This window comes from Cydia strobilella, chromosome 7 (genome assembly GCF_947568885.1).
Source record: "Cydia strobilella chromosome 7, ilCydStro3.1, whole genome shotgun sequence".
Lineage (NCBI taxonomy): Eukaryota > Metazoa > Arthropoda > Insecta > Lepidoptera > Tortricidae > Cydia > Cydia strobilella.
This window is the reverse complement of record NC_086047.1, coordinates 13,100,184-13,126,475: the sequence shown is the minus strand read 5'-3', so window position 1 is coordinate 13,126,475 and position 26,292 is coordinate 13,100,184. Positions and strand designations below refer to the sequence as shown.

Sequence of the window (26,292 nt, the reverse complement as noted above, 5' to 3'; positions counted from 1 at the left end):
ATTCCACCCTTAAATAGACCTCGCGCAAAATTTCGAGTTGCAATAAAATTGTCTTATAAAAGTGACAAAAATTTCCAGAACAACTGTCAACAAAAAGATAATTGATTATTTTAAACTTAGAGTAAATTCAATTACCCCAATGAGGGCGCCACTGGACGGACGAATCCCTCTTAAGGCATGTCAGCAAATTCGTAACTTTACAACTCTCATTGTATTGCATCGGGGTTAAAAAATATATAATAGTACAGATCAAATTTAACAATAAAATAAATAAAGAAAACAATTAATCACAAAGAGCTTTAGCAGTGACAACACTTGTCGACAGAAAGACTCCACAACTTTAATCAACTCTAATTTTAATCTAATTATTTTTGCAATCCTTACCTGTTATGATTACAGTGACATAAAGTATAATTTAACATGTTAGAACTCATGTCCGGCACAAAGGCAAGCACTATTTCTACCAATAAATTTATTTTTGAATAAATTTAATTATTCCATTGAACAGTTATTCAGTACTTTAGTTTACTTAAGGATTTGCCACACTGGATGCGTTCTGCGGTCAGGTCAAACCCGCATTATGTATGAACAACATTGACAGCACCTTTGAAGTTGAAGTTTGGCCTGACCGCTGCCCGCAGAACGCATCCAGTGTGGCAAATCCAAATTTAGTTGATCAAAATTAAGGACCTTATAACACACATTAAAGTTAGTTGTAATACTCTTAAATTTTGGCTTTCTAATTTATTAATTTATTATTCACAACGACGGGACTTAATCGCGTAAAATTAAGTTTTAAATTTACCTCCGACGTTTCGAGGACGGCGTTGTCCCCGTGGTTGTTGTGAATAATAATGAGTAAAAATCAGTGTCTTTCTAATTTGTTAGTTTTGTTGAAGAGTCTTTGTCACCAATGAGTTCATAACGATATCTCATGTACATAACTTTCATTCTGTCCCAAGCATTTTCAAAGGAGTCTAAGGCGGGCCTGACATCAAGGAGGGCGAACTGGTATTTTTTGTCGAGTTCTCCTCCGTCGTAATAGTCGATGACGTAGCGGACTTCCTTGCCGCACCGGTCTACGATCCAGTCGTGACGGTCAAATGGCAGTTCGTACCTGTAATTTGAGAAGCAAAATTATTTATTTTTGTCATCATATCAGCCGAAAGACGTCCACTGCTGGACATAGGCCTCCCCAGGAATCTCCACAACAACCGTTCTTGCGCCGCTCTCATCCATCGGCTCCCCGCGACTTTAACCAGATTGTTGGACTATCTTGTTTCTTGTTTTATTTTTGTATTGACATAATATTCTCAACATCTTAAGAGGAAAGGAAACGACCGCTTCTCCATACAAACAGTCCAGTCCTCATTTTCCTCTCTGGATATAAGAAATAATGTTATAAAAACATATTTACACAATATATGTGCCCTTGGTTTGATATTTTCGTTTATTTGTTTGTTATAAAAGTTAGGAGCGAAAAACAATTACCGTACAAATTTGTAAAATTTTAATAATTAAAATTCGAAAAAAATCAAACAAATGGGCATAGCTTTGGTATTTTCATTAATGTTAAAATCCAGAGAGGAAAATGGGGACTTGGTATGTTTGTATGGAAATGTGATGTGTAGGTAATGTAAACAACAATGTTTCAGAATAAGTTAAATGGCAATTTATGCCTTATAACATTAAGTCTGCCGTTTTGTACGATTATATAAACTTTTGTGCAATAAAGGTTAAATAAATAAATACATTTCCTGGACAATCCTTAATTTATTAATTTCATTGACATAGTTTACTGTACTTTGGAATGGACTATTTAATTAGGTGCTCATGTGTTTTGCAAATGACAAAAACTTGGAAGGAAAAACCTAGTATCACACTTAAACTGTCAGTTTTTGAGGAATATGCTGGTACAACTGCCTCATTTAGGTAGGAGCCTATGCCTCGTTTTTTTTAGCATTAGAAAAATGGTAAAAAATCTTGACGTCTTTTTATTTTATTTAAAAATAGGAACTGCTAATGAAATCAAAATAATGTGAATGATCACATATGCTAAGTATATAATTGTTACATAATATTTGCTGTGACTTATTTTTCAAAAGTGTTTATCAATAAACGCTAAAAAACGAGGTATAATAAGAGGTGGTAATATGATCAGCGCATGGCATTGCTTGTTCTGGGCAGAGAGTTCCAAACATATTATTTTAGTAATTTGTATTTTTGTCCTATTTCTTGACACCAACATTGATTACATAATTATAATAAAATAACATCCAGACAATTAATTAAAAATTAATGAATTGGTACCCACCCAAGCCATGAGCGAATTTGAGCCCTAGGACTGTACTGAGTGGCCTTTCCTCCAAAACTCTTTAGCCTTGGATGACCACACTCTTTAGCATGAAGTGCTTCCCATTTCAGCACTTCTAGCCAAGCCTGAAAATGAATAATTCTGATTTACAAACATACCAAATATACACGCATTTACATGCACCAAGGGTTGTGACACTACGCTACGTCTTACGTAGGCGAACACTCGCAAACGCGAAGCGAAGCGGCGCGGCGGGCCCAAGGCGTTCACATTCGCAACGAGATCGCCCACGTAGGACATTTCTACAGGTATCAAAGGCTTGATTCACCACGCTCCGCGCCGCGCTGCTCCTCGCACGCGTGTTGTTCGCCTACGTACTACGCTGCGTGACCATCACATATGCAATTTTTTTATACAAACATAAAAAGTAACTAATAATGTAAGTAGCAGTAGCAAGATATCAGGATCAAAGGTGGACAAATCTTGTAACAAAATGGCCAGGCCCAGCTGGAAAGAGAAGAGCGGGAAGGCAAAGAAAAAGATGGGCAGATGACATTGTACAGGCTGCGGGAAAAAAATGGATGGATGTTGCCACCGACAAAGAGAGGTGGAGACAGATGGAGGAGGCTTATACCCTTGGGGACCACTAATGTGGGATAAAGCTAAATAATAATAAAAAAAAATGTAAGTAGCATTTGAAGTTTTTATGATTTAACAGAAAATCAACCAAAATATATGTTTCAAAAGAAGTAGTAGGCTTGAGTCGGTCATGAACTAAGAACTGTTAAGAATGAAATCCCGTAAAGGACCAAAAGGAACTAAAACTTTTTGCACACTCTTAATCGGTCATTAGGTCCTTTAGTTCAGTGGGATTGGAGAGTGCTTGACTGAGTAAAACAGAAAACGGATGGTACGAACAGTTCACAATGTCGCTGGCACAAGTGTGAACAAGATGAAAGAACAATGTGACACCCCTAAAGCCCGAAAAGTCATATAGTATCATATTGTATCGTACACCTTGAATTATATTCAGATACCAAACATTGGAATAAAAACGTGTAAAACCGATTCCTATTCATTCCTGGCTCTCAACAAATCGAACTGAACCAAAGGAACTAAAAGACTGAACTAGTTCATTTGACCGAGAGTGGAGTGCTCTCTGTAGTGAACGAGCAGGCACAAGTCTAAGAAGCAGCCTCTCAATATTAATGCTAAAAATTTATTTGTAATCCTTTCAAAAATAATATTCAGAATATACATTAGGTACCTGTTCATTATTAGCATTATGAATTTTAATAATATCCTCCATGTCCTTTGGTTTTATGTCTTCATTCTTCCAACGCCATCCCTTACGTAACATAGCATTCCAGAACATCTGCTGGCTTGGGTACACCCAGAACTCTGTGGAACCATCAGGCATGGCTCGGGGAATAGATGACACTTGGCGTTGGACAGGCAAGGGGAAAGGCTGGTCAGGAGCTGGCTGTTGATTTGCTGGTGGCATCTGTGTTTGAAATCAATAGAATTGTAATGTACAAACAGCAACACTTAATTGTACATTGGTGGGCCTTTTGGTGGGTGATGGTAATCTGATGCAAAATCACAGTATGAATCATATAAAAATTGTCAGAGAAAACGTATTTAATATTTAAGTGCCACATAATATATATGAATATAGTAAGTTTTTACCATGTTATACGGGTTTATGTCATTGGTTGCATTCCCATGCTGCACTGGGCAGTCGGAAACTTTGGGCGCGCTTTCTTCTTTTTTGTGCATAGGACATTCTGGTGGCGGATTGGCGTTGTTTACTGGAGCCTTTAGGTTAACGCCGGTATCAGCAGATACTTGATTGCCCATAGTTTTAAAGTTAACTGAGCCAATCTTACGTAAGGTGACCTTAGGTTAGGCGTGAACGGAGTACATTATTTTCCTAAAAATAGACACATATATTATTAACACAGCAATAAGTACATGCGTATAAGAATATTATAAATTAAAAAAATATTAACCTTAAAACACGGGAATAATAAATTTGCTTTTTAATTTTGGGTTTTTTTGCTTGCAAAGAGCATATAATCAAAGAGCATATAATCACTACGTTTGACTGTTGAACTGGCGTGTGTTGCTAGAAATAAAACGTGATGTGCTAAGCCGCTCCTTGCTACGCGACGCGAAGCCGCGAGCGCGAGTGTGTAGTCGATTTAGCTGATTAGCGAACTAGACTCCACACTCGCGTTCACGGCTTCGCGCCGTGATTCGCGCACGGGTGTGAAGGGGCCTTTATGCTATGATCATACTATACTTTTTTTTATTCAAAAAGAATAAGAAGCTTAAACAGTAGTAAAGAGTAGAAATTAAAAAATGGCAACACTAAGTGTCGTCCCGTTTTTCTTAGATTGATTTGAAAGGGACGACACTACCACTGCTGCCACTTTTTAACCCTTTACCTACGGGGACTTTGAACACCCAGTGTATAGTAAATTGATTCCATTGGCCAGTAAGGAAGTCCCGTCTCTTAAAACGTAGTGGTTATATACTCTTTGGCGCTTACCATAGTTTGTGAAAACTTGACAGGCCTTTGACAGGTCTCAGTTGGCTTATTCAATGGCTTCAAAACTCCAACGGTCTTTCATGAATTAAATTTTTTGTATTGTGTTATTATCGTGTTATTATTTTGTTATTATTCTTTGTTTGACTGTCTTGATAAATTTTACAAATAACATGTCACAACAGCAGACTAAGAACAGCATAACACTTCGGGGTTCTGCGCAAATTATTTGCGAGTATTTAAGTAAGTACTATAGAATAGATTACATTTTATTTGTACAGTATTCATCAGTGTAATAGTTAACTATTATTATTTAAGATATTATCGTTAGTTTTACGCGTGTGCAAAGCTCGTTTTATAACAGTTATGTACTTTCAGAGTATGCTATCAACTCTGTTCTATTTCAAAGAGGACTGTATCCTCCGGAAACGTTTAAAGCGGAACAACAGTATGGAATCACGCTACTCATGTCAGATGATGCACAAATTAAGAGTTTTCTCACCAATCTTCTTACTCAAAGTGAAGGTAAGTCATTTAATATATTAATTACATATTATGGTCAATGAACCAAATCATGCACGGACTTAAGGTGTCAAGAACAAAACTTGTCAATCTATAGCCTCGTGCCACCCAATGTACATTACGATGTAAGTACACTCGGTTTCAATGGAATTTCAACTTTCATGAAAACAAAGTTGTAGTTTTTTATCTCATGAAATTTTGAACAAATGAAATTCAACTCATATTTAAAAATATTTAGATCACAACGGTTACACTCACAAGTATTTTTAGTCGCTGTTGGCGACATGTTTCGGACTCGTCGGGAGTCCTTCCTCAGGCTCGAGTGCCTGCGGCGGCTGTATTCTGTGCACTAAAAATACTAGTGAGTGTAACAATTAAAAATACTACTAGATTCAAACTTCCCTAGCCGTAATTTTGTCTGGTGGGCGGCACGAGGATAATAACTCCATGTCTTTACTGCCACATTAATAGGCAGTAGAAATGATAAGGAGATGATGCGTAGGTATTATGCAAAATTTATTTGGACCCATAACTTTACCATTTTTTTATATTCTAGATGATGTTCTATAAAAACTTGCCATTAACATTCAGTACTATTTAGTCGGCTGTCTCATCTTATTTACCAACCTTTCATAGGCCAGAATCAAAATCTGCGTTAGTTTGTATTGATCTCTAAATTAATTAGAATGTAATGCATTCAGCATAAACTACACAACATAAACTTGAACAAAAAAACTATTTCAAAACAAATGAAGAACCTGTACGCAGAAAAACACTACAAAATGACATGAAACTGCAGGGAAAGAAAAATGGAGAGAATTGGAGGAGGCCTCCACTCAAAGAGGGGTCCAAATTAAATTAAATTAGTAAATAACATACACAAACTTAACACTAACTATTAGCTATAAGAAAATTACTAACACAACACGCAAAAACTTTTAATGTAAAATTGGAAATTTGGAAATAAAGGCTTTTTTATTTATTTTATTTACATACAGCATTGATCCATCTTCAGGAATATGAAAGGTTAATGAGCATTTATTATAACTGTGCATTTATATTAACTAAATTTTATTTTCTAAATTTCCAGAGTGGATAATCAAGAAAAAGGTCAGCAAAATATCACTTGTAATACTAAATGTAGCTAATAAAGAGGTGCTTGAATGCTGGGACTTCAATGTGCAGTATGAAGATGGTGATGCTGCTCTATCCAAGGAAAAAAATGAAACTGTAAGCAGTAAAGATCTAAAAAAGATACAGCAAGAAATTAGAGATGTAATGTTGCAAGTAGCGGCCACTATTTCATACTTACCATTCTTAGACTGTAGATGTTCGTTTGATGTCCTAGTTCATGCTAAGACAGACTGTGATGTTCCTGAGAAATGGGCGGAGGCAGAGCCTGTGGCAATTCAGAACGCACAGAATGTTCAGTTCAAAGCATTTTCAACTGGACTCAATAAAGTAGAAACTGTAGTTAGCTATAAGTTAGTTGATTAGTGTAGTTCTTAGTTGGCAGCTTTCTTATTGTGTTGTTTATTTAATAGAATATGTTAATAGGTTCACCAGAGATAAACCCTGATGGAGGTTTTTGGGTATAATGATGAATGTTTTTTAGTATGTTATGCTCAAGGCCAGTATTTTTAGAATCCTTTATTTTTTAGTACAGTATTTACTTGGTAGTACCTATACATATATTTTATTATTGAATCTGCATAAAGTATATGTAATTATTATTTTACCACACACAATGCTCTTAGACACTTATGAGGGGGACGGCACAACTAGGCATTACTGAGTATACAATCATAATAACTAAAACTCTAGTAACATTATAGTCTCATCTTTTATTGCCGTTTGTAATATTCATACTAAATTCTTTTTTAGTTTTGCCATATTTGAGAAAAAATGGCATATAGCAATATACCAGTTATAACAGAGTACCTAAATATGAAGTTTACTTGACAGAGTTGACAGTGTGCACTAACTTTCTGGGCTTTATATACCTACCTTCATACCAACTACCTTAAACTTTAAACAGTCTTAGCCGTGAAAGGATCAAATGCCATCTTACAATTATAAATAACAATCTAACTAAACTAATTTGTATTTTGAGCAGATTTTAACAACATTCTGTGATATAATATAATGAGTTCAGTTGCCTGTAAGTCTTAATTGTTTTGATGCATGACAGCATTTTATTTAGTTTTTATTATTCATCATTAAGTTATATGCCTCAATAAGGATTATTTAGAAATAATACTATTTTAAACTAAACCCTAGCAGATTTTTGCTCACTGTGAAAACTATTAAAAGAACATTTAAAAATAAAAATGTGTATTTAACTTGCTTTAGTTGGTCCATTTTTGCTCTGTAAATGATTAGTAGTATTTAGTAGTTCTAAGATTACACTTTTTAGTTTAGGTAGTCCTTGTATTTTTTGATGAAACCATTTGACAACAATATTGAAATAAAATGCTGTCTACTATTCTTTTTTTACTTTTTAAACTTTTATCATGTAGACTGTGTAGCAAATTTTGCTTATATATGACTATTGCACCATAGAGTAGCAGGGTCAAAACTTTTTGACCCAAGGGCCACACGATACTGTACCTTAGTTAAATACGTGAGGGTCAAAACTTTTAATGGTATGGGCCAAACAATCGACGACGAAGACATCATTTCAGCCTCGGACTATTGGCGCTCTCAGTGTGTTCGAGCGCCAAACTACCTCGGCAGAGATGGGTGCCTTTCATCTCTTGGTTAACAATCTACTATTGCTCGAAATTGTATACATAGTGTCGTCCATTTGTAAGTTGTACTTTATTCCTTGCTTGTGCCTCTATATGTTGCAACGCAAATATGCTAGGTTTGGCTTATTATGTCAACACAAGCGATTTTAAGCTTACGAGTAGGTAAAGCTTATAATTTATAATATTTTAGAGGATACCTAAAGTAAATAATAGTGGAAGGGTAAAACTGATGCCAGCAACGCACAAGGTCGTGTGGTCCAGTCACTTATACCCTAATATTCATATTGCATCCCTCTCCTGGCTAACGCATCTCGTCATATAAGGGGATAAACACCCAAGAAGAGAAATAAATTAATCATCACCCGGATGTTTATAATTCATTTATTAAGTAACAAACTAAGCTCTTAAAAAATAGCAATTAAAAGTTACAATAAATAACATCTATTTAGCAAATAATACTGTACAAAATTGTTAATATAACTTAACATTTTATCGGGCAGTACACAGAAATACCAGGCGTCGACAATGCAAGCAGCGGAATTTTTAATAATTTTTCATTTATCGGCTTTTACTACAATTACTGCTATCGCACACTGCACCGTGTTGACAAACTATTTAAGTACTAGTCGACATATTAGCTAGGAAAATGGCATAGTTTTCAGCATCGTTGGTGAATGCTGAAACTATGCCCTCAAATATGTATCTCTTTGCTAGGTGCCATCTCAGACTATGTTTTAATTTTTATTAAGTTTTTAGTCACAGTCACGGACTAAAGGTTGTTAAGCCATTTGGAGTTTTCTTTCTATTCGACATCATAGCGAAAGTGTTGGACAACAAAATTAACCTTAAATGGCTCAACAATTTGATTGCCAGTTAAATATGTAGTTACTAGTTACATTTCAAAGTTGTTTTATACTTTGATCTCATAGGAAAACAATATTGCCGATTGTAATTTTATAAAGTACCTATAGGCGGAAATCGGAATAAACAAAACAAATATTATAATCTACTATCGGTTTTGGGACAAAGTAACTGCATACATATTGGCATTCGTTATCGCATTACTGTTAGAAGGTAGCGTCGGAGTAATAAATTGGACTCATTATTCAATGCTACCAGTGAAGTGGTATAGGTACCTTACAATATTCTTAGTGCTGGCCTGATGTGCCTGCCCCTGTCTCTAGCCCAGAGCACCTTTTGTATCAGCTGTAGAGATGCCACGAATATTCGGCAACTATTCGGCCACTGCCGAATATTCGGTATTCGGCCGAATGTTGCCCACTGTTCGGCCAAATACCGAATATCTGTTGGACCTACCTAAAAAGAAAAAATTACACAATAAAAATAACTAGACTAGTTATAGGTACCTACCTATTACATTAACAGTATTCATGGAAAGTTGTTAAAATGCGAAGACCCTTTTTTGAGCATTTGTTGATTACAAAATATTTTATTTTTATCATGGGTCTGATTTGATTGACATTCATTAATTCTGTTGAACAAAAAATGTATCTTAGCAAACGTTGTGCTTTGTTGGCGAACAGTTTTCATAATAATTGTGACTCTAAATGTTCGCTTGTCATGCCGAATATTCGGCGCTTAAGCCGAGAGGGGCCGAATATTCGGTATTTATCCAAACCACTATTCGGGACATCTCTAATCAGCTGTTCCAAAACTTTTTTTTCACGCCCATTTCCACGTTTGCAACATTTTTTACACGTGTACCTATTTCTCGCCAAATCTTACGATAAACCTTGTCTGAAGGTAGATGAGACTTGGGAGGGCTCTCGCGTCCCTCGTGGCAGTCGTTATCGCGGCCTCCATTTTAAAAACTTATGTATTGGACTGATTTAAAGCTGAACGTCTCGATTAGGCATTATCATCAATAACATCTGCATAATAAATGTATACACTAAACACTAAGCCGCATGGCTACTGCGATTTCTTTCGAAGCATCTTTAATAGATTCGCAATAAATAGTAGGAATGATTTACAATCGTCTCGATATCTAATCGGTTTCGTGTCGTGTCGGTTACTGATGCTAAGGTACATATACTATACTGGAGATATTTTGACCATGACCGATGATCTTAAAGTTTGATGTACAAAGGCAATATATCAGTAGCAATATTCCTTAAAAAGTTTGCAAATACACGTGATCGTATTTATAATTATTTATAACTGCTTTTAATATGTTTTCGTCTGTATTAATTACATACCTAGTAGATAACTCTACATAAAATTATTTTATTATGCTTAGTTATATTACATTATACAACGCATCGGGATTTTTTACTTTGCAACATTTATACGTTTCCAGTATAGTATTATATCAGTCGTAGTCTCAGTCGTCTCGTGGCCGTTCACCTCCACACAGGCTCGTTCATATCTATAAGGAAATAAAATAAAGGTTTTATTTTCTATTTATAGACACTAAAAATAATTTAGCAATCGTTAAAAGTTGACATGTGCCAGTTGCACCATCCGCACTTGACAGACTGATCAGCGTTTACTATGCGGCGGTTTACTATGAAATTTACCATACAAAAAAAATTAGCGAACTCTTTAACGATCACAAAAAGTTTGGTGCAACCGACCCTATCATAATCTACATTAGGGCCCGGCCCCATTAGTGCGTTGCGTTGCAATTTTACATATATTATACATTTTATATATATTTTTTATGATACGCAACGCACCAGTGGGGCACATCTCTAAAACGCTTCTGCGCGTTATGTCTCGACACTCGACGTAACTTGATATAGGTACTGTAATATACATGTAACAATAAAATAAAATAAAGTACTCTTCTAGAAACAACCAGTTTCAGGCTAGTCAAATCCAGTAGATACATTTGAGTGTCGGGCAATCAATTTTATTTGAAATTAATTTAAATTCAATCTTATTATCAGTACGCTGTATGATATGATAATGCAAGAGCTCTTCCTCTACGGCTCTTCTAACACAAGCGCGAGCAACTAAAGTTATATTATACTTAATGCATTTAAAAATACTGTCGTTCTGGTAGAAATAGTTCTACCATAATACTCGTTATGGTATATATTATCTTTGTTTAAAAAATGTATTTTGTTGCCTTGCTGGAGCAAATGTAGTTAAATTTAATTCTTTTTAACCTCGTTTTGTAAGTAAGAAGGGTAAGATCTACGTCACAAGAACATGCGCAAGAGCCTTAACAGTTGTACCTTGATATCTCACAACAAATAAAAAGTTTTTTATTGAGACGTTTGTCACGTTACTCCCTCCTCCACGTATATTGGAGGAGTGAGTAACGGAGCTGGGAGTGAGGAGGTAGAAAGGAAAGATAGATATAACAGGGGTAGGTTCTTTATTTAACGGCTATTGTCTAAATATGACACGCTACAGATGGTTTAAATTACAAAAAGAATAAAATAAAGTTTATAGTCGCGCTAATAGCACGTGCAAGGCAGGAGCACGCACACGGATAGGCGCGCTGATAGCACGCGCAAGGTGAGGCGCGCTGGTAGCACGCGCACAGTAAGGCGCGCAGATAGCACGCGCAAAGGTAAGGCGCGCAGATAGCACGCGCAAGGTGAGGCGCGCTGGTAGCACGCGCACAGTAAGGCGCGCAGATAGCACGCGCAAGAGTAAGGCACGCAGATAGCACGCGCAAAGGTAAGGCGCGCAGATAGCACGCGCAAAGGTGAGGCGTGCTGGCAGCACGCGCACAGTAAGGCGCGCTGGTAGCACGCGCACGGTAAGGCTCGCTGGGTAAGGCGCGCTGATAGCGCGCGCACGGTAAGGCGCGCTGGGTAAGGCGCGCTGATAAGCACGCTCTTCAAAGAGGCGAGGCGCAGTGACAACACGCGCCTGTTGAGGCGAGGCGCGCCGATAGCGGGCGAGGCGCGGTGACAGCACGCGCCTGTTGAGGCGAGGCGCGCCGTGCGCGTGCTACCAGCGCGCCTTACTGTGCGCGTGCTGCCAGCACGCCTCACCTTTGCGCGTGCTATCTGCGCGCCTTACCTTTGCGCGTGCTATCTGCGTGCCTTACTCTTGCGCGTGCTATCTGCGCGCCTTACTGTGCGCGTGCTACCAGCGCGCCTCACCTTGCGCGTGCTATCTGCGCGCCTTACCTTTGCGCGTGCTATCTGCGCGCCTTACTGTGCGCGTGCTACCAGCGCGCCTCACCTTGCGCGTGCTATCAGCGCGCCTATCCGTGTGCGTGCTCCTGCCTTGCACGTGCTATTAGCGCGACTATAAACTTTATTTTATTCTTTTTGTAATTTAAACCATCTGTAGCGTGTCATATTTAGACAATAGCCGTTAAATAAAGAACCTACCCCTGTTATATCTATCTTTCCTTTCTACCTCCTCACTCCCAGCTCCGTTACTCACTCCTCCAATATACGTGGAGGAGGGAGTAACGTGACAGTTTTGGCGCCCCACGTTGGGCGCCAAAACTGTCACGTTACTCCCTCCTCCACGTATATTGGAGGAGTGAGTAACGGAGCTAGGAGTGAGGAGGTAGAAAGGAAAAGATAGATATAACAGGGGTAGGTTCTTTATTTAACGGCTATTGTCTAAATATGACACGCTACAGATGGTTTAAATTACAAAAAGAATAAAATAAAGTTTATAGTCGCGCTAATAGCACGTGCAAGGCAGGAGCACGCACACGGATAGGCGCGCTGATAGCACGCGCAAGGTGAGGCGCGCTGGTAGCACGCGCACAGTAAGGCGCGCAGATAGCACGCGCAAAGGTAAGGCGCGCAGATAGCACGCGCAAGGTGAGGCGCGCTGGTAGCACGCGCACAGTAAGGCGCGCAGATAGCACGCGCAAGAGTAAGGCACGCAGATAGCACGCGCAAAGGTAAGGCGCGCAGATAGCACGCGCAAAGGTGAGGCGTGCTGGCAGCACGCGCACAGTAAGGCGCGCTGGTAGCACGCGCACGGTAAGGCTCGCTGGGTAAGGCGCGCTGATAGCGCGCGCACGGTAAGGCGCGCTGGGTAAGGCGCGCTGATAAGCACGCTCTTCAAAGAGGCGAGGCGCAGTGACAACACGCGCCTGTTGAGGCGAGGCGCGCCGATAGCGGGCGAGGCGCGGTGACAGCACGCGCCTGTTGAGGCGAGGCGCGCCGATAGCGCGCGCCTAGGAGACGAGGCGCTCCGCTAGAGCAACTGCAAAGCACCACCGGACTTGGGTGCGTGCAGAGAGCGCCAGACTTCGCCAGGAACACAGGTAACCTTTTAAGGAGCGCGATCGAGGGTTTCTTGATGGTGCGGGGCCTGGCTTGGCCCCGCACGGACCCTTACAACTGATGTTCCTTTGTTGGGAACTAGAAGCAAACTGAATTCAGATGTCCGCTGGGCCGCTTATATAGCTAGCAATAACATTTTCTAGAATTCTTCTTTACTTCGTTATTAATTTTGAAAATATTTGAAAATATTTGTTCACCAGTAACAATTTTTAGGTAAAATTTAGAACAAACTACTTGAAAACTATACGACCTAAACTTCATGCTAAAGAATTTAGAGTAAATTATTAGTTTGACGGATTATGTCAAAACAAAGAAACAAATATGTCAAGGAAAATTTATAGTGAATTTTAGGTCGATTAGCTTTGAAATCATTATAAAAACATGAAGTGATTAGAAAAACAGCAAGGTAAGTAACCGGACGGGTCAGGGCCGTATTAGGGTAGAAGGAGTTTAGGGAGAATTGGAAATGGTAGCCAGAAAGTAAAACATTTTAAATCAAAAGTTTCAGAGAGTAATTTGGAAGACGAGAATCAGACAGGAAGACAAGGCAAAAGCGTTAAGGAATTATAGCCGATTGGAGAATCCAGAGCATCAGCCCGTGGGAGTAAGGACTGGGAGTTAGGACCCAGGTATGAGATGCTACACGTTTTAGATGCAGCCCCAGTAATGCATGCTTCATTAGTACTACATTAAAGCTTTGATTAGTAATTAAACTTGAATAGGTACTAATACTAGATTAATATAATTTCAATAAATGTAACTTGTTCTTTTTTTGTTAAGTTAAAGGTATGCCTTTACCATAGAAAATTAAAACTACGGATACTTTAAATAGTTACAAGTTTTTCAAAACGAATATTATAAATAATATTGTCATCAATTCGGAACAACTAATAAAGAAAACAAGTTACATTTTCATAGCTTTACAAAAATGAGTGCGGAGTGTTATAATTAGTGCAAAATAAAATAAAGCTTAAATTTAGAATACATACCGTTTATTTTCGAATTGTGTTCTGAGTCTATCCAAGGAAAGAAATGTAACAAAATTATTTTTATCCACTGAGCACTTTTATTCACAATCTTTGTTTCGTCGTAAAACAAACTAGTACTCGCAAATAAAAATAAAATTAAGTAGGTAAAGGAAAACTTAAAAGAAAAACAAAATATCGATTCTCTGTTAATTCCAACACTCATTCTTTTATTGTGATTTTGGTTTGCTCATTACATAAACTTAACGGTATAACGCGTCTTAATATTTGTTGTGAGACAATACTTGGGTTAAAGGGGATGTGAAGTCACGAATAATATCTACACTACCTACCAAACACCGTGCTATTACTTTTTTTACGTGTCTTCACTTTACCCTCGATCTAATGCCCAAAAATCCTCAATCGCATAAAAATAAATAGTACCTTTTCTACTTTAATTAATTACATATAAATAATGAACTTAAAATTTAATAGAAGTACTTTATACAAAATGAAATATCAAACAATAACAAAACTATGTAAGTTCGGTCCCATATTATAGCGTTGAAATAAATCGTTGAGTAGAAAAAATCGCTATAACCTCAACCATTCTATTCGTCATATTAGCCACACTCATAAAATCATACATTATAATTAAATTAAGTTATATCTACCTAGCTAGTATTAAAACTGCGCTTTGACTAGGTGGATTATATAGGACCAATAAATTGTTACAGGAATAGTTTCAGATATAATTATTTTAGCTTTATGTTGGCTTATTTGCTATGCGACTTTTGACAACATCAAGGGTTAATTTTTCCTTTTGAGGTATGAAACCGAAACACGAATATAACAGACATATATGCTAAACTACCCTTTTAACTTACCCTTTAAAGTACAGTCATTGGCCCCTATTTTTGTAGGAAAAAGATTAAGCACTGATTTAAACTTTCACGATTTTTACTTATTATTATTCACAACGACGGGACTTAATGGCGTAATAGTATTTTATACAATCGTGATATAATAGAGAGCTTTTCAGTCGAGTACCGTGTTTAAGCAACGAAGCTTGCTGAGTTGCTTAAGTAAGGCACAAGATTGAAAAGCTTGATTATATCACTATTGTATAAAATACTTTTTCTACGAGACAAAAAAATAATACTTTCAACTAGTAGAATCATATAGGGGTAACCAAACCAAAAATATACAGCTAAGATACGCGAGCTGCCGTCGCCCGCGATACTTTCATACTCGTACGCCGGGGCCCGGCGCCCCCGGCGGGTTATTCCTCCTCGTAACTCATGAGACCCTGGTACCTGCTCCTTGATAAATTCAATTTTAAGACAGTTTTTTTTTCTCGATTTTGGCCACCGTAGCCTATGGAGACTAGCAAGCAACGCTAAGCGGTTTTCGTAGGGTATGGATGTTGCTATATGAAGGGTGTCACATGTGCGTTTCTGACTTATGAAGCAATTGTTTCGACTACAACATAAAATAAAATGTTTTTGTTGGCCAACCAATCACAAAGCAGATGCGACGCAGCAGCGTGTTTAAGTAGGCTAATTTGAATTGAATCGAGTCTCCTTAAACAAGAAATATTTTATCGAAATGTATGAAGTTCTATTTTCAAAATTTTTATAATTGACTAAACCGTATCGATTAAATTCTTATGCTTGAGTCGGAAGTGCAATAGATTATCCAACGTTGAAAAGAGTAAGGTTGTAGTGTTGCATATGAAGTTGTAATAAACATATTATAGTCGACGAGTAGAAAAAATAAGTTTTAAAACAACGTTCAAGTTAATAAACAAGACCAAGTGCGGGTAGTTCGAAAAACTCGCGCGCCTAGAAGATGTTGATGTCAACTTTAGCCAGTCTTCTCCGAGACCACGGGGACAACGCCGTCCTCGAAACGTCGGAGGTACATTTAAAACTTATACAACGCGATTAAGTCCCGTCGTTGTGAATAATAAAAAGATGCATGCCTATTGTGGCGTAATATGCACTCATGAATTTGTACCACACTGACATGACCAATATTGTATCTGTGTATATTAGCAAAATAAATAAATTGAAATTGAATTGAAATTAAGTTTGAACGGGATATGATAATTGGAGAGGGACCGACTGTAATTTTAAAATTCATTTAATAACGCTTATTAATAAGGAGCTGCCGTTGTCTTCTATGTAGGTATATATTTATGTATTTTTATGAACCAATAATATTTATGATACCGGGAACATTTAAAAGGATTAAATATTCGCATAGCAAATAAGTTAGTATTATTAACTGTTCATGAGTTTTATTCATGTAATAAACCCTTAACCTATTAGATATGTATGTACATAATTTGAAAGTCTCTGACAGTTACGGACTACCAAACCTTAATCGTAAATAATAAATTCCAAAAAATACAAATAGGAATAATAATACATGTAAAATATTTACAACTTCATGAATAAAGATTTTTTTTCCAGATTATCGGTTCCTTGTATGTATAGAAAACAAATAAAACCGAATACCTATATTCATTTCAAATAAATTTGCATAGCTTAATCAAAACATTAAATATCTGAGTAATGTGTTTGTAAAATCTTAAGTTAACAATCTCACTGGGCCAGCCATGTACCTACGTATTATATTTAAAAAATCTAGCTACTTGTAAACGACAAAAAACACAGCTAAATGCAAAAATTGGGCAATCATCGCCCTGTTGTTGGTACATCATGTTTTCTCCTCAATAATGTGAGAAACAAGAGTTTGCCGAGTAATTTCAGCAGGTAGAAGCTAAAAATAGATGTTTACGATAAAAATAGCCTCGCTAACAGCTGGCCCCATATACTTACACCAACGTATGTATTATTTTATATTTTTAGCTATTCGTTTTGATTTTGCTACTTTAAAAATTCACAAATGAATCACTTCAGTCATCATAATAAATCGCAAACAGACTCTGATAATCATCTGTTTTTTATTTCGAAATTTAGAAATTTATCTACAAAAAGTGGATTTTTGAAATTGAGTGACAAAATACCAGCGCCTATTCTATAAAAAAAACTTACTATAGTCAAGATAACTAATTTACAGTCCAACATTCGAATGCGGTGTATGTAACATCGCGAGCAAATATTATATAAAACCAGGTGGGTTATGCCACAAAATAAATAAGTACAAAAGGTCCGCTCATGCTACAACATGTTTATATTATAAGTTAACATTAACTGTACGCGAAAGCAGTCTCCAAAAATCTTAGTTTTGTTCTCACGCGCACACACACTTAACTCAACCGACCTCAAGCTTTTCAAACCATTTTCAGTAGAATCACAATCGCATGTAAGACCATGAAGCGGAAAGTTTTATACTTATGGATACTTTAAACTCACGGATTTTAGCTTTCCTATGTAAGCTAGCTAAATTCCGCAGGTCAAAGTCATTGCGGAGTTGTGTAGTAACAGCTAACAGTAGTAGGACGTGGAGAGGCCCAGTTTGCACGTATAGGAATGATACATACTACTGCTATTTGTTATATCCTTGTTTTCGCAGCGCTGGCCGTTAAAACCTTCAGGGCATCTGGAATGAGGAGAACATAATTCATTATCCAACTGTGTCGTCAGTTTCACTAGACTTATATCGACCGAGATACCTTTTGTAACTGCTTCGAAATATCGGGAGCGCGAAAACAATACAAAAGATCCATATCCCGGTCGATATAAGTCTAGTGAATTTGATAGTTACTTTAAAATTATAAAGATGTTAGCCGGATCCCTTTTAGTATCACAATGAAAATGCTTGTATACTCACTTGCAAGCTTGTTCTTGTACAAGCTGAAAGTATAGGCAAGTGCCTCCATTGAGGCAGTAGGAAGACGGGTCAGGCATTGGACATGGGGCTCCCAATGTCGCTGTTGACAGAATAAATTTTGGTTTGTAAAATAGGTTGATCCATGGTTTGCTAAAGTGTCATATTCAGCTTCAGTGAATACCACAGCACAGTACCTACAGTGTTTTTTTAATGTCGAAGTTACATGATTTGACTTGTAATAATTTTTAACGAAAAAAAACCGACTTTAATGGGGGATGCCGCTGAAAGTTCAGTTATTGTTGATGGTGCACTCTTAGATTCCAGACAATGAAATGAAAAAGACAGCATCTTTAGCCTTATTATGTAGAAAAGGAGGTAAAACGACCCACTTTTCTAGTAGCATTTCGTTTTTGTAAGGGTCGCAGTTCTAACCTAACCTAACCTACTTTTCTGATAACATTTCGTTCCTGTAAGGGTCACAGCTCTAACCTAACCTAACCTACTTTTCTGATAGCAGTTCTGTTCTGTGAGAATCGCAGTTCAAAATCCACCCACCCACCTAACCCACTTTTCTAGTAGCATTTCCGGGTCCGGATCCGAGTCCGGGTCCGTGTCCGGCTGTCCGGGTCCAAGTTTGGGTCAGAGCTCGGTCCGGGTCCGGGTCCGAGTTAAGGTCCATGTTCAGACCCGGGTCCGGGTCCGAGTCCGGGTCCAAGTTTAGGTCTGGGTCCATAAGGAAGAAAACAAATCGCCAAACGTGAACTATGTGTCATTGAAGAGTTCCATTCTGATCATCATCAGCAGTTCCACTTCATCAAATGTCACTTTTTTAAATGTAAATGCTGGATTTGTTGATGAAAATACAAAAATCACTATATGTATGCCTTTCACATTTGAGGAGTTCCCTCGGTTCCTCGTGGGTCTCATCATCAGAACTCGAACTTGACAAAAAAATGTCTTAAAAACTTAAGTTGCTTAACAAACATAAAGAGGACAAATCGCCAAACGTAAACTATGCGTCATTAAAGAGTTCCATTCTGATCATCATCAGCAGTTCCACTTCATAAAATGTCACTTTTTAAAATGGAAATGCTGGATTTGTTGCTAAAAATACTAAAATCACTATATGTAAACTATGCGTCATTAAAAAGTTCCATTCTGATCATCATCAGCAGTTCCACTTCATCAAATGTCACTTTTTAAAATGGAAATGCTGGATTTGTTGATAAAAATACTAAAATCACTATATGTATGCCTTTCACATTTGAGGAGTTCCCTCGATTCCTCATGGATCCCATCATCAGAACTCGAACTTGACAAAAATGTTTCTTGAAAACCTAACTTGCTTAACAAACATAACGAAGAGGACAAATCGCCAAACGTGAACTATGCGTCATTAAAGAGTTCTGTTCAGATCATCATCAGCAGTGCCACTTCATCAAATGTCACTTTTTAAATGTAAGTGCTTGATTTGTTGATGAAAATACTAAAATCACTATATGTATGCCTTTAATATTTTAGGAGTTCCCTCGATTCCTTATGGATCCCATCATCAGAACTGCTTTTTGACAAAAACGGGACCAATCTGTATGTATATACTTATAATCAATAAAAATAATTTTCAAAATCGGTCCAGAAATGACGGAGTTATGGAGTAACAAACATTAAATAAAAATAAAAAACAACCGAATTGAGAACCTCCTCCTTTGAAATCTTGAAGTCGGTTAATAAAACTAATAAACAAATAGAGTTGTTGTAATATCTACGACGATAATGACTTAATTCTATGACACAACTAAACTAAATCTCCATAAACATTGAAAATAGTTGAAGTCGATTTCCATTTTTGTTTATTCTCTCGAGTTAAAACAGAAGCTTTCCAAAAGTATAAGTTGGCTTCACTAACGAAAAAAAACGTACAATGTGGACAATTTCTATTGCGCCCCGATTGCTTGCCCTAAAAACTCGTGTTCAGCATTTGGCGCAAGGATTATGAAAACTAGGTGAATTCGATACATCGAACATCTGTTTCATGACTAATTGAAATACGAAGTATCTTTTATAACTTGAGGACTTTCAGAGTACTGGTGCGTTTCTATATCCAGTGCAAGCATCAACTCCAAAGTGGTAATATTTTTACGATATTCTCATTTCCATCGAAGCTCATTATTCAATAACTGATCATTCTATTGGCCTTCATAATAGCATTGTATTCATGTACACATTCGCGGAAAGCGAGCTCCGCGGTAGCACGGGGTAAACAATAACAATGTGGGGACCTAGATAGCTTCTCTTTAAAAGGTATAAACGGTATAATGATGCTTCCTTAAATAAACGCTACTGTGGCATCATTGAATAATACAAGTAATCGATGAGCGGCCAAAGGACTTATAAACGTTTCCTGTTCCATACGCTCTCTTGCCTTTTTGAGGTTAGCAGTGTAATGTTGCAGATAATTGTAGCTATAATTATAATAACATGTCGTAAACTAATTTGGTGTGTTGATGTGGTTTCGCGTAGGAGTTAGAATATCATGATATATGTATAGGTAATAGTACATTGTGCAACATGGGACGTAAGTTAAATATTGCAAACGAGAGTATAGTTAAATCGCGACGGCTTACACACAATGTTTTTCATCACACTTGCGATACAAAAATGAAGTATAAAGACAAAAACTGTTAATTATAATACTAGAAACTTCATAACTCCCTAGGGAAAACGCTTTTTCTATAGTTCCCGCTAAGCCTGCGTGCAATTCCACTCTTACTAAGCGAGTGTGATGAAAAGTAAGTATTTACCCTACTTTCTTTAAATAGTAACGTAAGCGGAGTGAAATCTGGACAGTTTTGAACATGTAAAAAGTAAACAAATAATTAAAGTAAAATTATATCTAACTGCCAATTTAAAGTCTATATATCTGAAAATTGTCCGGTAAGTTTCATAAGCATTGGATTCTTTCTCTTGAAATTGTGGTCAATCTAGAAGAACACCATCGCGAAACTGTATGTAGTTTCTCTAGTACTATTTCCCTATGGCCGAAAGCGAAGATAGTGGAACATAATGTGGAAGCGGGTTAGAGGTGAAGGTATGTTCATAATGTTTTTACATCCTTTTTCTATATTAAAAAAACTACCGCTAGAAAGTCTGGTTCAGGTAAACATTCCAGCATTAGCCAGTTTTCTGGGAGAGATCGATTGAAGAAAATGACAATTTTGTCCAGATTTCACTCCGCATACGTTATTTGTAATGAATACTTAATTACCTATTATTTCATTAGATTGTAAAAACATATGTTATAGTCTTATTGAGTAATAAATAAACAACACTTCGTCATAAACAAGACTTAAAAAACTCTGATAATAATAAATAACTTTCCTTAATTAATAACACTAAACACCTACCTATTTTTGACTTTGATTTAACCGCTTAATTAAAATTGAAAAAAAAAAAAATTTATATATTAAAAACTAAAGCAAATGATGCGACTGATCATTCAATGACAGTGTCATGTGTCCTCGACCACATCGTAATTTTTAAACAGTAGCTGGATGTACAAATGTGTAATAGATCGAGACAAATCTAATTAATCAATTACTGGTATCTTGTGGAATATGGAAAAGCTTCACTTGTAGTAAAGACGGTGTATTTCCATTTTTGGCACAGATTGAAACACGATTAAAATTAGTGCATTCATATTAATCATTCCCATCTGTCCCCGCCTCATGTATGGCGGCGGTCACGAGGGGCGGACAAATGGGAATACACCGTAAAGACGGGCATACAGACCGTTAACAGATGAAGGCTTAGTAATAGGGTCACACTTCGGGTAAGGAACCCAATAAAGCTACTCACTCGTGTCTGGCGTCGCCGTGACAGGCAGCATGACGCTGACGTTAGCCGCGGCCACGGCCGGCGGCCCCACGGCACCCTGAGCTCTGCACTCGTAGGTGGCCGTGTCCTCGCGCCGAGCGTGCCTTATTACTAGCACTGAGCGCCTCCTGAAATATACAGCACATTGTTAATACGCAAGACTATCTAACAGCAAGGCTAGCTCACCGACTCATCTGATAGAAGTCATCTAACGTTCGGAATTAAATAAAAAACGTTTTTTGTGACATGAGCCAATATGCGTAGCTTGTAAACGGCTGTACACTAACTCGTCGAATCTACACGCCCTAACTCTATAAGCCCTAACTTCACAAACTATTGTCAAATGAGCGTAAGGTATAAAATTTATTCACAGTTCATTACTTTTCCGTTATACAATATGTAGTTATTGAAGTAACGAAACGGCCAAGCCACATTTTGACTAAGGTGTAGTTTGAAACTCCGGGCGTGTAGAGTTAGAATCATCATCCGAGCATTTTGTTTATCTGTACGGCTATCATCAGTTTGGCACTGACATAAACGCCATCGAGAACGTAATTTACTTTCTATATGCATCTCGCTCGTACTAATATGCGAGTACGTACTGGTACCTCATCCAACCAAACCCTAGTTTTGAGGGTTCAAAAAACGACGTAGCGCATCGAGAAAAAGTACGTAGTGCCCTTGCGCTTTTCTAGGCTCATCTTCAGTAGTTCGTCAGATCAGTAGTTAAGAGCCCGGTGTCGATTTTGGAGCAAAAATGTAAAATTGATAGATTTAGTCGTTGAAATTGTACACATTTTGTGCCACCGACCTTCATGTCGTACGACCTAGGAAATAAGTATTTTTATGTTTTTATGTAATAGGTAGTTTACTAATGTAGTTTTATTAGTGTCTTGTAACTGACAATTTATGGATCTCAGCTATCTGAAAATATATATTTTTTTTTTGTTGCGTAATATCTAAATAACATGTATTGGTTTCTATTAGCACGTCTTCTCATCTTGCCTTTTAATAATGTGGTCGCGAGCGTGCGTCACCGGTAATATATGAAGAGAAGGGGCAGTTTTTAAAAAATCATAAAAAAACTATGGTGGTAAATTATACAAATTGATGTATAAGAATAGTTTCAGCAAATGTTGTAGATTGTTTAAATATCAAAATTCCTTTAAAATAAGTCGATTTTCAGAGGAATTGTCACTTGTTTTGAAGTAATTTCTGGAGAAAATTTAATTCGTTTAACTTCCATTTCCTCGAACTCTAAGTCATATAACAAAAATGTAATCTGATAAAGGTCAAGTACAGAATATGTGTACTACAAATTTACCATTTTTAGCAGTCCAAACTTTACGAAATTTACAAATAAGAGCGACAAAATCAGTGCTTTACGCGCGTTTACCTGAACGTCCATCAGAAAAAAAATCATTACTAATTTAATGAGTCTGTTTTCAAAAAAATTATCTGATAAAAGCATAGACATAGTATATACAAGTAGTTATAGACGCGCCACCGAGCGACCGGGGGTAAGAGAAAGGATATTCATATATAATTTGGGCAGCATAGGATTTTTTCTCTTTCACTCTTATAAATTTCGGTATTTCGCCATCGCCTCCTACCTGATGATGATGCCACCCGGTCGGTGATAAGGACAAAGCATGGCACTATTTTCTCTTTCTATCTCTCTATCAAAGAGTGTCAGGCCCTTGGATAAAAGGCAAGATAAGAAGACGTGCTAATAGAAAAGGTGTACAATTTCACCGACGAAATCTATAAATTTTACATTTTTGCGATTAAATCGACACCGGCCTCTTAAAAGTTCAGTCAGCTCATTGGTCAGCTTCCATACCTAAAAAACTGCGCATGCTACAACGTAAGCAAACACTCGAGTGTTATTACATACTTCGAGTCCGCGCACGAGATGACGAGACAGATTCATAGGCAGTAACAAAGTAACAACTAGGCGTCGGACTAAACAGTGTTAACTGCAGCTAAACGGGTCAGGCACTAATTTCGTAAACTTTACTGCTGGTCCGTTATACATGAGCTCAAAATTCAAGACATTTAGGTTTCGTAATTACTGTGTTTTAATTACCCACCGTTTATTTAAATATAAACAAAAAGGAACATATATAAAACTCCTTGCCAAAATTTCCCGCAGCAATTTTTGGGTTATTCCCACTTGTGGTCACCAAGTTGTTACCAGTTGCTGGACTTGGTGGTAACTACTGGGAAACACTAATCGACTTATTATAATTACTGATTAAAGCACTATATTTATACTGTTTTTATTAGTATTGAACGCTAACCAAATATTTGTGGTAACTACTGGGAAGAAGAAGTCCCACCTTTTACCAGTAGTTACCACCGAACCAATTAAGTTGGTAGTAACTAATGGGATTTTTTCCCAGTAGTTAAAGGTGGTAAAAGGTGGGAAAAAAATCCCAGTAGTTACCACTGGTAACAACTTTTTGGTAACTACTGGGAATAACCCCAATTTTACAAAGATCAGTAATCGAGCACTGAGCCGTACCCCTAGTGTACATTTCATTCGATAGCGTTTGCGTTAAGTCCCATTTTGTATGGGATTTTGAAGATTCAAAACGTTCCGCTTGGCGCGCTGTTCAAAGTCTCATACAAAATAAGACTTAACGCAAACGCGTACGTCCGTCACGCCATCGAATGTTTACACTAGGGGTTCTGATTTCTGATCTATAAAGACCATATGACAGCTTTGGACTTGCATACGACCATAGGTCACTGCTTAGTGCTTACTAACTGTTGGGTTGTTAGTTTGTTTGCAACATCTTGCATTAAAACTACGATCTTTGTAATAAATACTTTTTTTTTTTTTTATGAAATAGGAGGCAAACGAGCAGACGGATCACCTGATGGTAAGCGATTATCGCCGCCCATGGACACCCGCAACACCAGAGGGGTTGTAAGTGCGTTGCCGGCCTTTAAGATGGGAGTACGCTCTTTTCTTGAAGGTTTGAAGGTCATATCGGTCCGGAAATACCGCAGGCGACAGTTCATTCCACAGTTTAGCTGTGCGAGGCAGGAAGTTTCTAGAGAAACGCACAGTTGAGGACTGCCAACCATCTAAGTGGTAAGGATGGTAATGTTGTCGCGTAGGGCGATACTACTTTAGATGCAAAAGGACTAGGACTAGGGGTGGCTTTAGGATTGATGGAGGACGAATTACTTGATTACAGTGTATACTTAGTTATATTAATAATAATAAAAATACACACTACGATCGTTAGCGCAAACTGCACAAATACAAACACGATTAAACGACCCGTGAAATTGCTTCTCGTGTCACTAATAATTGCTTGTTATAACCATATCTTACCAGTATAACGAGTCACCTTTAATAATTCTATTCTTTAAACGTTAAGGGTTATTTTCGCGTAATTGTCCGATGGATGCACTTTAGGTCGTTGACAGCCTGCAGTTGTGATTAGCGAGATCTTTGCAGTCGCAATAAGCATGCCTGATGAGTGCTCCATATGATTGCAAGAGTCATTCACAACAACGTGTCTTTGTTTGTGATTGTTCGGGCGTTGTCGTAGATCAAGATCAACATTCTTGAAGTCTAACTAGTAGAATTTTAGGGATTTTACAAATCATTTATGAATACATTACTTACTTTGATTTTGATTACTTAAGCAAGTAACTTTAGTGAAAAGCGCCGTAAATGTGTCGTACATAAATGTTACTTATGTACCAACATTTACAATCTAATTCAACACGGAGTTATCTAGTGATATGAGGAAATTGAGGACATGACATCAGTATATCACATACGAGCTCCGATGCATATGTTCGCGTCTGCGTCTGGTCAGAGCATTTTCTGAAGTTCTCCCATTTGTACCAAATAAGGTTTTAGATGAAAATCTGCAATGTTTAAGACTAATATTGATTTAGCTTTATTGTATATTAACATTAAATACAAGAAATAGCAATTGACAAAAAGAAAAAAAAAAATTATTTAATTTTTTCGGTTAGGCATTTAACAGATGACAAGGGGCTATTATTATATTCGTTTTTATCACAAGAACACTTAGCGACTAGGTAAATATGATAATAGTTACGCAGGTCTAGGTCATTAAGGTACCTGTGGATAGATTGTAACTAAAAACTTCGTAGCTCAACGTTCTAAGCTGAACGTTGTTCAGTGATACTTGTGTTATTGTAATTTTTAGGGTTCCGTACCCAAAGGGTAAAAACGGGACCCTATTACTAAGACTTCATTGTCCGTCTGTTTGTTTGTCACCAGCCT

General features: G+C 37.4%; 3 protein-coding genes across 5 annotated transcripts in view; 1 reads left to right on the top strand and 2 right to left on the bottom strand.

Annotated features, from left to right (window-relative positions):
* Positions 1–221: 221 nt before the first annotated feature.
* LOC134743245 (holocytochrome c-type synthase) lies at positions 222–4,450 on the bottom strand. The gene is made up of 5 exons (XM_063676653.1): positions 4,327–4,450; positions 4,004–4,247; positions 3,582–3,818; positions 2,315–2,439; positions 222–1,117 (listed from the first exon to the last, which is right to left on the bottom strand). The coding sequence occupies exons 2-5, from the start codon at positions 4,172–4,174 to the stop codon at positions 877–879; spliced, it is 774 nt and encodes a 257-aa protein (XP_063532723.1). The 5' UTR covers positions 4,175–4,247; positions 4,327–4,450; the 3' UTR covers positions 222–876.
* Positions 4,451–4,885: 435 nt separating this feature from the next.
* LOC134743246 (mitotic spindle assembly checkpoint protein MAD2A) lies at positions 4,886–7,872 on the top strand. Its single transcript, XM_063676654.1, has 3 exons — positions 4,886–5,108; positions 5,244–5,390; positions 6,478–7,872. Exons 1-3 carry the CDS (start codon positions 5,039–5,041, stop codon positions 6,882–6,884), a joined length of 624 nt encoding a protein of 207 aa, XP_063532724.1. The 5' UTR covers positions 4,886–5,038; the 3' UTR covers positions 6,885–7,872.
* Positions 7,873–8,502: 630 nt separating this feature from the next.
* LOC134743242 (protein vein) overlaps positions 8,503–26,292 on the bottom strand; it is a 111,297-nt gene continuing 93,507 nt past the window's right edge. Inside the window, exons 3-6 of one of the 3 annotated variants that reach the window (XR_010127999.1) lie at positions 21,996–22,141; positions 18,141–18,240; positions 17,723–17,909; positions 8,503–10,526 (exon numbers count right to left, since the gene is read on the bottom strand). Coding sequence is in view for 2 of the 3 variants with exons in the window: in XM_063676648.1 (XP_063532718.1) it covers positions 17,795–17,909; positions 18,141–18,240; positions 21,996–22,141 (361 nt within the window). In the remaining variant the exon portion in view is untranslated. Of the gene's footprint in view, positions 10,527–14,539; positions 17,910–18,140; positions 18,241–21,995; positions 22,142–26,292 lie in introns of those variants that run through there. The other 2 variants (XM_063676650.1, XM_063676648.1) reach the window with 2 other exon arrangements.

Bases quoted from the DNA above. Each gene is read 5' to 3' on its own strand.
- LOC134743245 (XM_063676653.1), bottom strand. From the start codon at position 4,174: ATGGGCAATCAAGTATCTGCTGATACCGGCGTTAACCTAAAGGCTCCA. The intron at 3,819-4,003 runs GTAAAAACTTAC...TTTCAAACACAG, and splicing joins ACATAAACCCGTATAACATG to ATGCCACCAGCAAATCAACA. The intron at 1,118-2,314 runs GTGGGTACCAAT...CTCAAATTACAG, and splicing joins CAAATTCGCTCATGGCTTGG to GTACGAACTGCCATTTGACC.
- LOC134743246 (XM_063676654.1), top strand. From the start codon at position 5,039: ATGTCACAACAGCAGACTAAGAACAGCATAACACTTCGGGGTTCTGCG. The intron at 5,109-5,243 runs GTAAGTACTATA...ATGTACTTTCAG, and splicing joins AATTATTTGCGAGTATTTAA to AGTATGCTATCAACTCTGTT. The intron at 5,391-6,477 runs GTAAGTCATTTA...CTAAATTTCCAG, and splicing joins TCTTCTTACTCAAAGTGAAG to AGTGGATAATCAAGAAAAAG.